Genomic DNA, 18,183 nt, shown 5'->3' on the forward strand with positions numbered 1-18,183 from the left:
ATGTTAAAGGTCACCAACCTTTTTACACCGCGGACCGGTTTCAGCTTTAAAAAAAATTTGCGGACCGGGGGTGAAGTTTGGGGGTAGCTGAGTTGCTGTTCGAACAAAGTGCTGAAAATCCTGCTTTGCAAAATGTATAAGTCAAGGTCAAAGAACCATGCATGCATTAGGAAAATTCATAATTGCTTTATTTATAATATATTTTATACGTGTTAAACCATATTTTGCCAGATTGTTTTACTTTCATTGTTTCATGAATTTGTTTGCGCATTTAGTCTTAATAATTAACGTTACCTCTCCTTCTGAAACAGGCTTGACTGCTGTCTCATGTTTAAGATACCTCTCATCCTCTCACCTATTTTCATTCCTAGACACTGCTTATATTATATTAAAAATAGCCTTTTTATATCAGCCACTATGGAAATGAGAGTTAATTTATGGTCATCATGCGTATTAACATTTACAACATTCATTTACTGTATGGTAATGTTAGCAATCAATAGTTGTCAGATAATAGGTGTTGAAAGAGTGGATCATTTTTTTTTATGTTTTAACATGTCCAAAGTTTCATGCATGTGTAAGCCATGGTGTGGAGATTGTAAACAGTTTATTAAATCTGAGTTAATTTGGACCCTTAATGTTGATTAAAACTAAACCAGTCTAAAAACCAGTCCAGTTTCCCCAGCTGTAAATGCAATTGGCCGTTAAAGTATATTTTTGCTTATATGAGGCAGTCTTTCAGAATGCTCTCAATTACATGTAGATGCTGTATACTGTATGCATTTGTGAGTTTGGTGGGGCTTATGGGATGTCACTCTGGGACGAGTAAGCATAAGGGTGAGAGGGAAAATCAAGACTACACCCCTGCTTCACACTTTGACAACGTCATGTGCTTTAATTTTAATTCTTAAACACCTCGCTGAGGATTGTTTTTGTCAGACCTCTACTGTTTTGTTCAGTCAGTCACAAATTTTAATTGCATGGGCAATGGTTCATGTAGGTTGTCTACAAACCGGAAGGTTGGTGGTTCAATCCCCGGCTCTACCGGACCAAGTGTCGAGGTGTCCTTGAGCAAGACTCCTAATCCCAGCTGCTCCCGACGAGCTGGCTGGCGCCTTGCATGGCTGACACCGCCGTCGGTGTATGAATGTGTGAGTGAATGGGTGAATGTGAGGCTAATTGTAAAGCGCCTTGCATGGCCATAGGTCTGTTAAAAGCGCTATATAAATGCAGTCCATTTACCATTCTAATTAAACCTCTATTAAATTAATCCATAATTGAGATTTAAATCTGAGTTTAAAGTATGGGTGCAACAGAACTAAAGTTAATTTTAAATTTAACTTAAATCCATGATCGAATTGATGGGTTTAATGTAAACCTGTTTTTATTAAAACAAGGTTTAAAGTTTGGTGCAACATAATTATTAGATAAATCCTTACAAACTAGACAGCTAAATTCAACATATTCTCATACATACATCAAACACGTCATTTATTGTCTTTGATATCCTGTTACTAATAAAAGAGTGTTTTTCTTCACTGCTTCTCATATTTTGGCACAATCCATAAATTGAACGAGTAGTTTTAAGGCACCCATCTTGCATAAAATTAAACTGCTATTTTAAACATATTCTACATGCCTGATATAAATTAATATAAATTTGATATAATTATTAATACTGATACACTAATTTGGGCAAAGGGCACTAATGACTTGTTTAAGACTTGAAGCTTAAAGTTGATGACTTGCAACTCAACTTGGACTTGCTTGTCTTGACTCGAGACTTCAATGCAAAGACTTGAAACTTACTTGTGACTTGCAAAACTATGACTTGGACTGGTAAAGCAAATATAAATATGAGTACCCCTAAAATGGGCCATACAACTGTCACTGTATAATGTAAGTGCAGCCAGGCTTGAGAAACGCCACACATTCATTAAACTTTTGATAAATGGTCTCACTAACCCTCTCTTTAAATCGACTGTCTTGATTTCATTGCTCTTTATGAAAGTAACTCTTCACCCTTGTGTTCTTGCATATTTAATATAAATTTCTATAGAAAGAAAATTGTTTGTTAGCTTAGATACTAGGGATGTGCATCTATGCATCGCGTTCCCGTTGAAAAGACCTGTCTAAAATCGATTCTGAATCGTAAGGCTCCGATTCAGTGTTTCATGCACAGCTTGTGCATGTACTACGGCTCCGTGATCAGTAGGAAGTCTTATCAATCTAAAATCACTACAAGTTTGACTCGTTTATAATGTGCATTTAAAAAAGCAAAACTCGTCAAACACAATCATTTATTCTCTATTATCACGAAAATACCTGAAACAATCTGAAGAACAGCGATATAAATATGCCTCTAGATATTTCCTGGAATAGTGTTTGTAATTCTACTTCTTCTGTGGCACAAATGGTGTTTCTAAGCGAGAGCGCCCCCTGGCTTTTGGATGTCGCTGCATTTCACCGTAATTCATTCAAATTCATTCATTGAGAAAACGCGCATTTGCCCGATTAATTGTCACAACCCTATTAGATACACACAAATGTTTTCTCTTCTAAAACATTTTTGCTTTGCAGGAATTTACAGCAATGGCCAACAGTCGGTCCGCTATAAAAGACCATGGCTACACATTAGTGAGTAAAGAAAAGAACCTGGTGAAAAATGAAGGTGGTGACCAGTTTGTCATTAAAAAGTTAAAAACTAACCAGGTAAGTTTAAAAGTTTTATTTTAATGAGATTTGAGTTAAATAATTATACGAGATAAATGATTATAATGAGATTTGAGGGTGTGTTTGTTTTGTTTTTAGGATGAATTAAATTTTCTCCTAGAGCTCACCCATCCACACATCGTCCATCATAAGGAAACCTTCCCAGGTTAAATAAAAAATTCAGATTTTTTTCTGTTCACCTTTCAGGGCTAAATCAATTTCTGACTTATTTTTTAAATAATATTAAAGTTTGTTATACTGTAATTATTATTAAAATTTCAGATTCAGACTGTTTGTGTCTTCTGTTGGAGCACTACGAAGGTGGAGATCTTGCTCAGAAAATCAAAAACAAAAAGGAGGGAACAGATACATTTTCTGAGAATGAGGTATGACTGTAGACTGGTGGTAAAACATTAGCACAGGCAATGTTAATTCTGCTTGCGGTTTTTACAAATTTTAGTGCCAATCGAGCAAACTTGTAGAATCGAATAATTCGTTTTGGAACCTGTTGAGTCTCCAGTCCATCCCACACTGTGAAAAAAAATGCAGCAAGTTAAAACAACTTGGTTTTGCAAGTCAGTTTAACATACTATTTTAAGTTTTGACCTGTGAATATTGAAATTGTTTAACTTAATTTTTTACATTAAAGTAGCATAAAAAGAAATGTTGATTTGAGAAAAATGCTGCATTATTTTGCAGTGCAGCATAAGAATGATTCATTTTTAAAGAGGTGCATCTTTAACCCTAAATAAAACATCTAAATCACCTAGAAACCTCAGGTATATGGTGGAGAAGGTTGGAGCAAAACTCTGTAGGGCGTTGACCAACCAAGAGCAGAATTGAGCAATCGTGATCTATAGGATCTTTTAAAGCAACTCAACTCTAAGTAAAAGCATGCATATTATTCATTCTGAGAGAGCACCTGGGCAACCAGTTTCCCACATACCCAAAATGCAATAATATATCTCATAATAGGTCACAAAAAAATTCAAAAAGATTTTAACCTCTTGCGGTCAAGTGTTGCAGTTTTAACAAAATAAATGATGTAAATTTACATTTGTCTAATTTACAGATTCTGGACTGGATTGTGAACATCTGCATGGCTTTGAAATACCTGCATGATAAACAGATCCTGCATAAAAACCTGCAGCCTGAGGTAAAGATTTCATTTAGTTGATCTATGCATATCATTTACAATATATGAGATTAATTATAATTCAGTTAATGTACTCTGAAAATATATTTAATTTGGCTTTACACATGTTTATTCTTATCTGTATGATTTGCAAAGAATAAGAAACAATCCGATGGAAACTCAAACATACAAAGGGCTGTTTACACAAGGCTGTTTTCAACTAAAATCTGAAAACTTTTCATGCATTTTGGCTGTTCATTTACACAACAACAGCATTCTTTATTGTTTTGACAATGTTGTCATTTTACTACATTGTTGTTGTGTAAGGGAAAATTAAAAAAAACATGAGAATAAAACGTTTTAGTCAGAGCATTTTCAGAAATGCTTTACCCCTGTAGCGATTCAGCGGGAGGAGGGGAATAAGGTTATTTGAAACACTATAAACCTCCGACCGAAATACTACGGGGATTCCCAAGGGAATTTTAGATTTTAGCTCAAAAGGGAATATTATGTATAATTAACTGTAATTAACTATACAAGTTTATCAGGTTTTACCTGGCGTAGCAGAATTAATAATAACAATTAATTAATAAGTTCGTCCACCGAAGACATATATCCATAATCGTATATTAACGTCTAAGAAATGTTAATTTCATGGCCTTTAAAATTAACCTTCTCACTGATACAGTGCTACTCGCAGCTTGTAGCTGGATCAAAAGGCAGAAATAGTGACTTTAATTTCGTGAGCATTGAACACAGAAACAATTCAATTGTGAAAATGCAAAACCGGTTTATTAACTACAAAACGAAGTACACACAACGACTAACTAAACATACACATATACAATAACATAAAACATAGATGAGAAAGAAAAGACTGAAAAGCTAGAGAGAGAGTAAAAGATTGGCAATAGCACTATTGCTTAACATCTGCACAAACCATAGGAAAATCTCTAAGGATCGCCTTAATTTTCATAAGGGGTAAAGCTTAAACATCAGCGAGTAGAACAAGGTTAATACTTGCATTTGGCTCTTTGTGATGTAGTACGAAGTTTCTGAGAGAGAGAGAGAGAGAATCCAGGTGTGTTCGTAAGTCCGTTTGGTTGTTCCGTATGGCGGATTGTTCCGCGTAAATTGTCCGAACTCGAAGTGCAAAGTGCAAGCCAGGAAATTACTGTCCGGAAGAGTAGGACAGGGCTCAGAGAAAATATGATGAATCCGAGGGACTCTGGGTGAGTCTCAGCGAGTTTCCAAACTGCGCTGACGGGTTACCTGAGTAACCGAGCGACTGAGCGCTCCTGAGTGATTGAGCGATTGAGCTATTGAGCCACTGAGCAATGATGGCTTGGACGATAGGCCGTTTTGACCTTTCACGCGCCCAGCCCATTTTAGGTGAATGACCAATGTGCGAAGTGTTCGATCGCGCGGGAAACAAGCCTTTGTTCTTTCAGACATCATTATTTGAGTAATTGCATAATGATAAAAGTTGTTTCCATAACTCTTCAAATTGATATTAAATGACATTGATGTGGCTTATGGTAATATGATACATAGCAATGATTAGGAAATAGAAAGTAGATTAATTTGATACTAGCAGTGCTGGACTGGTAATCTGGCATACCGGGCAAATGCCCGGTGGGCCGACGTCCTTGGGGGCCGGTGAATATAATATGATGATTTTTTTTTTATTGGCCAACGACCGGCCCATAAAGCAGGGACAGCGGCCCATTGGTTCATTTTCCATACTGACACTGGGCTTGCCCAATCATCTCTTAACAAGCTCCACCCCTCTGTTTCTTGTGTCAGATGGACAGAGCGATGATCTGACACAAGAAACAGAGAGCGAGTATCATACAGACGTAACATACATCTCACACTATTTTTGTCTGACCAGCCCATAACACTCGTACATCGCGCAACACAGCCCGTTGCTTTCTTTCTTTGTTTTAATGTAATTCATTAATGGCGCTAAAAGGTGCGGTGGCAATGTATCGCATTTTCCAAAAAAGTTAGCGTTAAGATTTTTTTTTTCGAACAGACCGGCCCAGGAGACACCTAATCAGCAGCCCATTGGTTCTTTTTTATTTGACATTTGGCTAGCCCAATCACACCTTTTAGGGCATTTTATGAAGCATGCAGCGTCAGTGTGCGTCTGTCAAAATAAGAGACGACTGAGTACCGAGTGGACGTGTGGTAAGCAGAACTGCATCTAAAACACTGTTGTTAGATATCCTCTTGATAAAACACAGTCAAAAACACAAGTGATAGACCAATTGCTGTTTGCAAAATGACTTTGATGATTACACTGCAAGAAAATACAGTGTGGGCAGAATTATTAGGTAGCTACATCAAACTTTTGATCACAGTTTTTATCAAACATATTTTACTAATTCCAAACCAAATTAATCTTAATAACTACCATTCATTTTGTAAATAAGGCATTTATAAGTAATACATTATTGTTAATGATGTCTGGCTGGAGAAAAAAACACCTTATATTCAAGTGTGCAGAATTATTAGGCACATTTTCTTTTCATTTAAAATGGGCCAAAAAACTTTTAACACACACACTGGAAATTCATTATTTGATCTCCATAACAAAGATGCCATGCATGGAAATTGCAAAATTGAGGTATACAAGAAATCCTGATTCGGGCAGCAAGGGCATTAAATAGGATAAAAGGAAAAGATATATACAAAATTAATGTTGGTTATTAAAATGACTGTGTTTTGGAATTGGTAAAAGGTGTTCAGAAAAAGAGTGATCAAAATATTCTGCATACACTGTAATGGGACTCAGCCACGAGAGTGCGACTTCATTGTAACATTTATCAGGTCTTGGTTTTATCATAAGGTGTTCAGAATGGTTAGTTTAAACATTGTGCACTCACTGGCTAATACTATTATTTTTAAAACCTGCAAAGCCTTTTACAGCGCTTACATTTTTGTAGTGTCACGTGTCAGCTCTTATACTTTTCTACTTAATCATTGTGTGGAGTTGGTAGTCAAGTTTGCACAGAGATTTGGGATCCTATGTAGTGGGCCGGTCTGGGCCAAAATGCCAGGGCCAATTTTTTGTCCCAGTCCAGCCCTGGATACTAGACAAGACATGGGTTTAAGATCACGTTGAATAATAATTTCATACCTAAGATATGAACCATGCTACGGTGAACAAAATCTAACTAAAGTGTTAACACACAGTTACATCACACATACATGATCATGCAGTAAAGGGATATAAAATATATATACATTTAAACAGCTCATTGTGATCTTTAAATGTGGTTTCATCAGAGACATATAGTCCGTGCCCCCCCTGCTGTGTCTCTGGCGACTGTGGACTCTGGTGGAATTCCTTTGAACCTCCTTTGAAGACTGCATTTGTTTTAATTGTTGCCCATTTTACACCCCTGATAGGTGGTAGATATCTGGGTGATTGTGTTATCAGGACACAGGGTTATCTAAAGTCACAATTTTAGGGCTGTTTACGATCCAGACGCCAAATGGCCTCAATCTGACTCCGAGCCATTTGCTACACCCCACATCTCCAAATGTACAAAATATCTTATGTTTTCTTATGACAGAGCATCTTCTTCACTTCATTTGGAACCATCGGTCTTGGCGAGTTTGGAGTAATTCATCAATGGTATTGTTTGCTACTTTGACTCAAAACAAGACTTGTCAGGAACTCCTCAACACATACTGTAATATAAGAAATACAGCATAGTTTACATTTTTGTGTGCTTTATGATTTGTATTCTGCACTGTAAAAAAACTATCACTGCACTGCATTGTGTAAAACTGTCAAATAAACAGATAAAGTACTGGCAGAAAATTACCAGTACATTTTCTGTTATTGTTTTTTTTTTTTTGTTTCTATAAGGTCCACCGAAGAGCCAGAAGAAGAAAATAAAGCTTCATATGTTGCACCTGAGATTTTGAATGGAAGACCTTATGAGGAGAAAACGTAATAAAACATCACCAAACTACAATGATTACATGCATACCTGTACATACAGTATTTCAGACTGAATACTTACATTTTGATAATAATAACTTTTACAGTGACATATGGAAGTTGGGGTGTGTCATCTATGAGCTGTGCATGCTGAAACGTGCGGTAAGAATTTCCCTTCTCTGGATTAAAACAGAGTCGACGGGTTAAAACAATGTTTTAAGATATATAGTACAAATACCAATGCAGTATTGAGTAAAATTTGGGTTACGCTTTATTTTGATAGCCCACCTTAGACATTATACTGACTTTAAATACCTTTACAACTACATGTCAACTAACTCTCATTAGAATATAAATTAGGTTACGGTTAGGGTTGGGTACAGAATTAGGAGAATACTGTAGGATGACATGTAGTTGCAAATTTACTTATAGTAAGTCTAATGTTTTTTAAAAGGAATTATCTTAGTAAAGTATTAACATAGATATATAGTCTAGTAATACTATACTGACTGGTACTTGACAAGAGGTTGCAAAGGTATAATTTGTAAAATATATCAAGTGGACTATCAAAATAAAGTACTTTTTTCATATATTGATTCACACGTGTTTTCTTAATTGCATTGTCTTAGAGGGAATAAACATTGTATGTTTTTGTTTGAGACTGTTGATCAAAGAATGATTGATTATCATATTGTTGTCCTTATTTAGTTTCCAGCTGTTGAAAAGATACTCACATCCTCTTATAAAGCTCTTCCTCTGACCTTCTCTGGAGATCTTCGTCAGCTGATAAAAGAGACACTTCAACCTGATCCAGCATGCCGTCCATCTGTCAGTGAGATCTTGACCAGACCTTTTATTATTAATCATCTTCACAAAAAGGTGAGCTACCTTATTAAAATATTTAAATGTCTATACAATTCACTATTAAAAGTGCATACTGGCACTGGTTCTTAACAAAATGAAAAGCATTGAAGAAATCTGTTTATTTTTTCAGATCTTGCAAAGTATTACGACTCTTAATAAGAAACTAGAGGACCTAAGAGCACTAGCTAATGATTTGGAAAAAGTCCATTTCAACACAACCGTAGGCAGTCTTGCGGGGGGTGTAATGGGATTGGCTGGAGGAATCGCAACTGTGACGGGAATTGTTCTCTCACCATTCACTCTTGGAGCGTCTCTGGTAGTAACAGGATTGGGAATCGGCACGGCAGTAGCTGGAGGAGTAACTGCTGGTGCCTGCAACATAACAAACATGGTTAACCAGAGCACAAACAGGCAAAAGATCAAAATGCTCATAAAAGAGTTCCAAGAAAAGATTACCTCCACAGTTTGCTGCATCGAAAACATCCAAAGAGCTCTGGAAACTTTAGAAGAGCAGTCCACAATCAATGATGAGTTTTCCAACGCACAACCGGGGGCAAACGCTGGAGCTCGAATTGGACGAGGACTGGGAGGAATTCCGGAGATTTTCCGTCTAATTCAAATTGCAAATGTTGGGAAGGTGGCAGCTCAGGCCGCAAGAGTCGTTCGTGTGGCTGAAGCGGCTACAGGAGTTTTGTCTGCACTTTTTATAGCTGTTGATGTCTTCTTTGTGTTTCTCGACTCTAAAGAAATCCACAAAATACGCCAAGTTAAAGCGTTAAAAGATAGTCGAAAAGCAAATCTACTGGCAGAAGAGCTGAAGTCTGAGACCATGAAATTTGTGACAAAAATAAAGGAGACGACAGAGGAGCTTCAGAAAATTTTGGATGCACTTCAAGATGCAATGCTACCAAACTAAGAGTCTGAAACACCAAACAACTAAGAATTGTTAGTAAAGATCAGTGTGTTCTTCAGTCATAGACTGATTATAGTTCTAGCAATGGTTAGATGATAATAGCTGTATATTCTGGGTTTACGTGATAAAATACCATAATATTTTATTGCTAGTTTCAATATTGCTTAGAGAAACTTAACCATAATGAAACCATTTTAGCTTGCTGTACTCCCTATAATTATGTTAAGAATGGGACTTCTTGCCTTTATTTTTTTGATGTTTAGAAAATCAGAATATATTTGTGGCTGCTTAATGTAATTTTCTTTTACTTGTACTAAAATAAATGTATCACCAAATTACAAACTTTGTAAGTTTTTTTTTATTCAATGCATTATATTTGAACAGGCCTGTTGTACATTAAGTTACAACAATATTTGTTTTTATAATGACATGAATTCATTATGTATTACTTAAAATGTCATAAAACTGGGGCGCCCTTGCACCAGTCTCCCCTCCCAGTTTTAGAATCACTGCTTTACTCAATACTGAGTTGCAACAAGCTTTGCATACTTGGATTGGGGGAGTTTCTGCTATTTTTCTTTCGCAAATCCTCTCAAGCTTGGACAAGTTGGATGGAGACCATGGGTGGACAGACATTTTCAGGTCTCTCCATAGAAATTCAATATAAGGTTTCAGTTAGGGCTCTGGCTGGGCCACTCCAGGACATTTACAGAGTTGTCCCTAAAGTGGGTCGCACACCTGACAAGAAGTGCTGCGTAGCATGTGGGACAATTTTTAGATACACCGGAAGTGCACATTAAAAAGCACAAGCTTATTCCAGATAGTGTAAGGTGGTGCCAAACCCTGACAGAAGATATTTGTAAGACTTCACATCTACCCCCAGGAACCCCCCCCCAATGGTGTGAGGACCGAAGAGTCACACCTACCACACTTTCTTGTCCCCCTCTTCTAGAGATGCGCGGATGGGCTATTATTTCATCCGCAACCGCATCACAAAACTCATCATCCGTCCGCCATCCATCCGCACCAACGTTTCTGACCAGTTTTCAAAACCGCACCCGCCCGCCATCCGCTGACTGGGCGATGTGATGACAGCCGCGAGACTAGAAAGCTCTAGAATATCAGCAGTGAACTCAGTCTCCGATCGGCGCACACGGGACAAAAATAAATAAATTAATCAGTAATGCCTAAATTAAACGCACAAATTACATAGTCTGCACTGGTGTCATCCTGATTTACCACTTTGTAAAACTTATTCCAGGCAAACCTTTTCTGACCTTCTATTTCCTTTGTTTTTAATTCTTGAGGCGTTGATAAGAGCTATGTCAAAATGCGTCCTCATTTCTCTGCGCTGTTAATGATAGAACGAATTCTTAACATGCCGAGGCTATCCCAAACAATTAAAACCTTTATTAAATAAAAGTGTATTAGAAAACTTTTTCTTGTCACTGTTTTAGTATTATAAGTTATGTTTTGTGTTAATATTATTCTGTTTTTGTTGCGTATATTTGCAACATAAGGTTGATTATTTGATATACTGTTGAATAGTTTAATCTACATCAATGTGTCATATTTTCTAAAATAAATTAATATTTTTGATTACATATTTATTTTAATAAGTCAGAAATGTCTCCGCTGTTTTCTGCTGACAGGCGCGGTGGGGGCTACTGGGGGCGCGTGCAACAGGTGACGCAAATTATGGGTCCTCAGAAGGCTAGACCGTCTCATTTCAGTTCTCTTTGAGAACTTCTGAGGCTGCCACCCTGAAAGACAGAGTGCTCACCTTTTAAGGTTGCATGCTTAGAAGGACACAGCTAACAAGCAGTCGATCCGCCACCCGCCCGAATCTAATTAAAATATTATTTTTCGTCACGTCATCCGCCCGATCCGCGGTTTATCCGCGGAGTCCGCGGCTGTAACCGCCAACCGCGCATCTCTACCCTCTTCTCTAAAAGCAAGTTCTAAAAGCAAACTGTATATGGAATGCTACATGCACAAAGAATCTGAATCTGGTCTTGTTTGGTGTCGTATGAAGTGTTTTTATGTTAGTGGTACATTTGAGTTTATTAATATGACAACAGGATTCAATGTTCAAGTGTAACAATAAAATAAGTAAACTTTACCTAATGTTGGGAGACACCTCCTACCTTAGACATGTTAACCAATCCACCACTGTATGAATTTTAGGCAACACGCCTGGGTTTACAAGAACCAATCAGTACATCATTGAAATACACTTGAAGGAAATAACAAGCATGTGATTTGGTTGGGTTCTTTTATTCAGCCAGCATCATTTTCTACAGCTCCGTATCACACAGTACAACACAACATAACACTGTTAGTCTCGTTAAAACGCATAAACTAACTCTAACTCTTTGGGGTTTTCCCCCGGGGTTTTTCTCGGGCTTACTGCCACACACTGGACACCCATCGCATTGCTGCATACTACAAATAAACATGTATGTGCTGAATAAATAAATAACCAATAAAAAAAAAAAACTATAAAATAGAAATGACAAAACTATTATGGGGGGGGGGGGGGTCTAACTTTTAACTATATTTAAATTATATAGTTATAATTATATTTAATAGTTTTCCCCACATCATTATCACAATGCTTTGTTCTCTGGATATATCTAGATATAGTTGAAAAAAATCAACTTCATTTTATAAGTTGTAGCAGCTCATCTCTAGTCAAGATTAATAATAGTAAGTTGACACGACTTGTAAATCTGAGTTGATTCAACAAAAAAATTAAAGGCAGCAAAGATCTTTTTACAGTGTTGTGATTCTGTTGTATGTAAGCAGTTCCTTGAATAAAGGAAGTACATGACTATCTGTGTCAGTCTCTGTGGTTTGCCCCATGGTTTAAATAGAAGGCTGCAGATACTGCGCAACAAAGAAACAAAAAATCTTATAGTTCTGGTGTCAGAAGAGGATCCCAAAAGGATATCAGACTGAAGAAACAGCAGAAACAGGCTTAACGTGAGAAACATCACAAATTCATTAAACTTTTGATAAATGGTCTTACCGACCCTAACTTTTAATTGACTGTCTTAATTCCATTGCTCTTTACCCTTGTGTTCTTTCATATTTAATAACAATTTCTATAGAAAACAAAATCTTCTTAAAAATTTTGCTTTGCAGGAATTTACAGCAATGGGAAACAGTCTAACTGCTCTTAATGAACGTGGCTACACATTAGTGAGTAAAGAAAAGAACAAGATCCTGGTGAAAAATGAAGGTGGTGACCAGTTTGTCATTAAAAAGTTGAGCACTAACCAGGTAAGTTTGACAGTTTGATTATAATGAGATTTAAGTAAAATAATTATAAGAGATAAATGATTATAATGAGATTTGAGGGTGCGTTTCTGTCTATTTTTAGGATGAAATAAATGTTCTTCTAAAGCTCAGTCATCCACACATCGTCCATCATAAGGAAATCATCACAGGTTGAACGAAAAATTCAGAATTCTAAATTAATTAACTTTATTTTTGAATAATATTAAATATTTTTAAACTGTAATCTGTTTACAGATTCAGACTGTTTGTATCTTCTTCTGCAGCACTGTGAAGGTGGAGATCTTGCTCAAACAATCATAAACAAAAAGAAGGAAACAGATACATTTTCTGAGAATGAGGTATGACTGTAGATTGATGGTAAAACATTAGCACAGACAATGTTAATTCTATTCCCAGTTTTTACAAATTCTAGTGTCAATTGAACTCACTTGTAGAATGTTTTAAACTTTTTTTTAAACAACGTTTTTCTGATGAACACAAATGAAGATATTTTGAGAAATGATGGTAAACTCATCATTTATCACAATACTTCCAAAATGTTTTTTCCTACTGTGGAAGTCAATGGACACTATATGCTTACCTACTTACTCATTTGGCTGACACTTTTATCCAAAGCGACTAACAATTGCTATATATGTCAGAGGTCGCACGCCTCTGGAGCAACTAGGGGTTAAGTGTCTTTCTCAGGGACACAATGGTGTCACAGTGGATTCGAACCCGGGTCTCTCACACCAAAGGCAAGTGTTTTATCCACTGTGCTATCACCACCCTGCGCTACCACCATATGCTGTGTGTTTTTCATCATTTCTTAAAATATATTCTTTTGTGTTTATTAGAAAAAAGAAATTCATACAAGTTTAAAACAACATGAGGATTAGTAAATGATGACTGAATTTTCAGTTTTGGGTGAACTATCCCTTTAACTTCATTTTTAGGTTAAAGAAGCATAAAATATATGTTGATTTGACAAAAATGCTTTTTTACAGAGCAGCATAAGCATGATTCATTTAAAAAAACAAGAGGCATACCTTAAACCCTAATTAAAACATCTGAATCAGCTGGTTGGAGAAAATGTATGTAAATTATGTAAATTCACATTTGACAAATTTACAGATTCTGGACTGGATTGTGAACATCTGCATGGCTTTGAAAAACCTGCATGATCAACAGATCCTGCATAAAAACCTGCAGCCTGAGGTAAAGATTTCATTTAGTTGATCTATGCATATCATCTACAGTATAGTATAGGAGATCAAGAGAGTGCCGGCGCCTATAATTCAGTTAAAGTACTCTGAAAATATATTTAATTTGATTTTACACTTGTTTATTCTTATCTAAGAGATTTGCAAAGACTAAACAATCCAATGGAAACCCCCAATGCAGCAACTCAAACACACACAGGAAGTGACGGTTTACAAAAGCCTGTTTTCAACTGAAATGTGAAAACTTTATATGCATTTTGGTTGTTCAGTTACACAACAACAACATTTTTGATTGTTTTGACATTGTTGTTGTGTAAGGGTAAAATTCTGCACTTTTAAGTTAATCAGTCTACTGTAAATTAAAAAACATGAGAATGAAATGTGAAGTCATTTCCAAATGTTTAAAATATCTTGATTTTCTTATAACAGAGCATATTTCTCACTGCATGTGGCACCATCCGTCTTGGCGAGTTTGGAGTAGTTCATCAATGGTATTGTTTGCTTCTTTGATTCAGACTTGTCAGGAACTCCTCAACGCATACTGTTAAACAATAAATACATTATAGTTCATATGTGTGTGCTTTATGATATTCTGCAATGTAAAAATGTATTTTAAATTTTGCACTACACTGCGTTGTGTAAAACTGTAAAATAAACAGATAAAATACTGGCAGAAAATTACCAGTACAATTTCTGTTTTTCTTGTATCTATAGGTCCATTGAAGAGCCAGCAGCAGAAAATAAACCTTCATGTGCTGCACCTGAGACTTTGAATGGCAAACCTTATGAGGAGAAAACGTAATAATACATCATCAAACTGCAATGATATCATGCATACCTGTACATACAGTATTTCAGACTGAATACTTAAATCCTGGTAATAATAACTTTTACAGTGAAATATGGATGTTGGGGTGTGTCATCTATGAGCTGTGCATGCTGAAATGTGCGGTGAGAATTTCCTTTTTATCAGATTGAAATAGAGTCAACAGGTTTAAACAATGAGTAAACAATCTAAGATATACAGTACAATACCAGTGCAGTATTAAGTAAAAATTGGGTTATGCTTTATTTTGATAGTCAACTTTAGAAAGTTTGTCACACTTTAATGTTTCCAATCATCGAAGATTAGTTGATGTAGTTGAAAAGGTACCTTCATTTCAGAACTGCATGAAAACATGTTGGCCCCCTTCCTGTTTTTTTTTCTTTTTTTGCATGTTTGTCACACTTTATTGTTTTTAATCATGAAAGAAATTTTAATATTAATCAAAGATAACAAAAGTGAACACAACATGCGGTTTTTAAATGAATGTTTTGGCCCTTACAGTGCTGTGGATTTTAAAACTGCATGTTGTGTTTAATTATATTACCTTTGATTAATATTTACATTTCTTTCATGATTAAAATCAATAAAGTGCGACAAACATGCAAAAAAAAAAGAAAAAAAACAGGAAGGGGCCAACAGGTTTTCATGCAGTTTTAAAATGAAGGTACCTTTTCAACTACATCTCATTAGAATATTATTAGACTTTTAGGTTAAGGTTAGGGTTAGGATGAATAAAGGTCAGCAGAATACTGTAAGATGACATGTACTTGCAAAGTTACTTATAGTCAGTGTAATGTTTTTGTTAAGGGATTGTCAAATATTAACATAGAGAGATAGTCCATACTGTACTGTCTATACTATACTGACTGGTACTTGACAAGATGTTGCAGAGGTATTTATAATTTGTAGAATATATAAAGTGGACTATCAAAATAATGTAATAACATTTTTTCAAGTGTTTGCTTGATTGCATTGCCTCAGAAGGAATAAAGGTTGCATGTTTTTCTTTGAGCCTTATGATAACCGAATTTTTGCCACCATTTAGTTTCCTGCAGTACTCTCAGTTGAGATTGTTCAAAAGATACTCACATCCTCCTATGAAGCTCTTCCTCTGACCTTCTCTGAGGATCTTCGTCAGCTGGTAAAAGACACACTTCAACCTGATCCAGCATGCCGTCCATCTGTCAGCGAGATCTTGACCAGACCTTTTATTATTAATTATCTTCGAGAAAAGGTGAGCTACCCCACTAATTTTTCATACAATTTACTATTAAAAGTGCATACTGGCACTGGTTCTAAACAAAATGGAAAGCATTGAAGAAATCTGTAATTTTTTTACAGATCTTGCAAACTATTACAACTCTTAATAGGAAACTAGAGGACCTAAGAGCACTAGCTAATGATTTGGAAAGAGTCCATTTCAACACAACTGTAGGCAGTCTCGCGGGAGGTGTAGTGGGATTGGCTGGAGGAATCACATCTGTGGTGGGACTTTTTCTCTCGCCTTTCACTTTTGGAGCGTCTCTGATAGTAACAGGAGTGGGAATCGGCACGGCAGTAGCTGGAGGAGTAACTGCTGGTGCCTGCAACATAACAAACATGGTTAACCAGAGCACAAACCGGGATAAGATGAAAATGCTCATTAAAGAGTTCCATGAAAAGATTACCTCCACAGTTTGCTGCATCGAAAACCTCCAAATAGCTGTGGACACTTTAAAAAAACAGTTTTCCACAAGCGATGATGCATTTTCCAATGCACAACCAGGGGCAAATGCTGGAGCTCGACTTGGACGAGGACTGGGAGGAATTCCAGAGATTATCCGTGTGATTGAAGTTGCAAATGTTGGGAAGGTGGCAGTTCAGACCGCAAGAGCCGTTCGTGTGGCTGAAGCGGCTACAGGTGTTTTGTCTGCACTTTTTGTAGCTGTTGATGTCTTCTTTGTGTTTCTCGACTCTAAAGAAATCCACAACATCCGTCAAGATTATGCTTTAAGAGAGAGTCGACAAGCATCAGCATCCACCAGCAACCAAAGCACTGACCAGACATCAAATAACAGCGACACAACAAATCTATTGGCAGAAGAGCTGAAGTCTGAGACCATGAAATTTGTGACAAAAATAAAGGAGACGACAGAGGAGCTTCAGACAATTCTGGATGCACTGCAAGACGCAATGGAACCAAACAACGACAACTAAGAATTAGTTAGTAAAGATCAGTATGTTTTTCAGTCATAGATTGATTATAGTTGAAGCAATGGTTAGGTTTGTTAGTAAGTTAGTATTATAGTTAGTATTATTTGTTAGTATTTTAGGTGTAGCAACTAGAATTGTTAGTAAAGCTCAATTTGTTCTTTAGTTAGATTGATAATAGTTGTAGCAACTCTTAGGGAATTATTACTGTATATTCTGGGTTTCCATGACAAAATACCTTATAAAATATTTGATTGCTAGTTTTAATATTGCTTAGAGAAACTTTCTTAGAAGCTATAAAAGAAGCATTTCAGCTTGATGTACTCCTATTTAATTATGTTAAGAATGGCAATTCTTGCCTTTATTTCCTTGATGTTTAGGAAATCAGAAAACATGAGCACCTTTTCCTGTTTGTTTATATGTTTGTGGCTGCTTAATGTAATTTTCTTTCACTTGTACTAAAATAAATATATCACCAAAAATGCAAGCTTCTCTGTTTTTATTCATTTTACAACATTTTAACAGACACATTAAGTTATAGCATTACTTGTTTTTATCATGACATGAAATCATTATGTATTATGTAAAATAATACATAATCCCGTGTAGTGACACCCCCTCCCCAGTTTTAGAACCACTGCTTTACTCAATACTTGCATCAAGCTTTCACACATGGATTGGGAAATTTTCTGCTATTTTTTACAAATTCTCTTAAAGCTAGGATAGGTAATGTTAGAGAGGTAGCAAAATTAGAAAATGGCACCTCTTCTAAGCTACACCCCCTCTCGTTAGCACTCCGTCCAAAGCTACGCCCCCACAAACATGAACGCGCATCCACAGTCGGAGTCAGCTGCAGGTCACAGGAAAACCGAGTATTTCAACACATTATAGGCATCAACCAAACGACTTCATGTCTCATTCACCTGTAACTCAACTGATTTACACCGACAGAGAATCTAATGTTAGCATTGGGCTAATACTAGCTACAAAAATAGCTACGTTGCCTAACGTAACATTTATCATGGAAATAACAAATCCCCCCGAAGCAAAACAAATTATTACCTGTTCAGCAGAAAGACC

At 36.4% G+C, this 18,183-nt stretch overlaps 2 protein-coding genes across 2 annotated transcripts; both read left to right on the forward strand.

The window, feature by feature from the left end:
- Positions 1-2,592: 2,592 nt before the first annotated feature.
- On the forward strand, positions 2,593-9,585 carry LOC135786511 (probable serine/threonine-protein kinase nek3). The gene is made up of 10 exons (XM_065295972.1): positions 2,593-2,712; positions 2,812-2,878; positions 2,995-3,098; positions 3,785-3,868; positions 7,432-7,493; positions 7,731-7,814; positions 7,913-7,967; positions 8,195-8,203; positions 8,514-8,684; positions 8,800-9,585. Exons 1-10 carry the CDS (start codon positions 2,593-2,595, stop codon positions 9,583-9,585), a joined length of 1,542 nt encoding a protein of 513 aa, XP_065152044.1.
- A 2,793-nt stretch (positions 9,586-12,378) lies between these two features.
- LOC135787383 (uncharacterized) lies at positions 12,379-17,599 on the forward strand. Its single transcript, XM_065297330.1, has 10 exons — positions 12,379-12,567; positions 12,730-12,867; positions 12,968-13,034; positions 13,120-13,223; positions 13,999-14,082; positions 14,517-14,578; positions 14,802-14,885; positions 14,984-15,038; positions 15,959-16,147; positions 16,255-17,599. Exons 2-10 carry the CDS (start codon positions 12,742-12,744, stop codon positions 17,107-17,109), a joined length of 1,626 nt encoding a protein of 541 aa, XP_065153402.1. The 5' UTR covers positions 12,379-12,567; positions 12,730-12,741; the 3' UTR covers positions 17,110-17,599.
- Positions 17,600-18,183: the final 584 nt, after the last annotated feature.

This window comes from Paramisgurnus dabryanus, chromosome 20, assembly GCF_030506205.2.
Source record: "Paramisgurnus dabryanus chromosome 20, PD_genome_1.1, whole genome shotgun sequence".
Lineage (NCBI taxonomy): Eukaryota > Metazoa > Chordata > Actinopteri > Cypriniformes > Cobitidae > Paramisgurnus > Paramisgurnus dabryanus.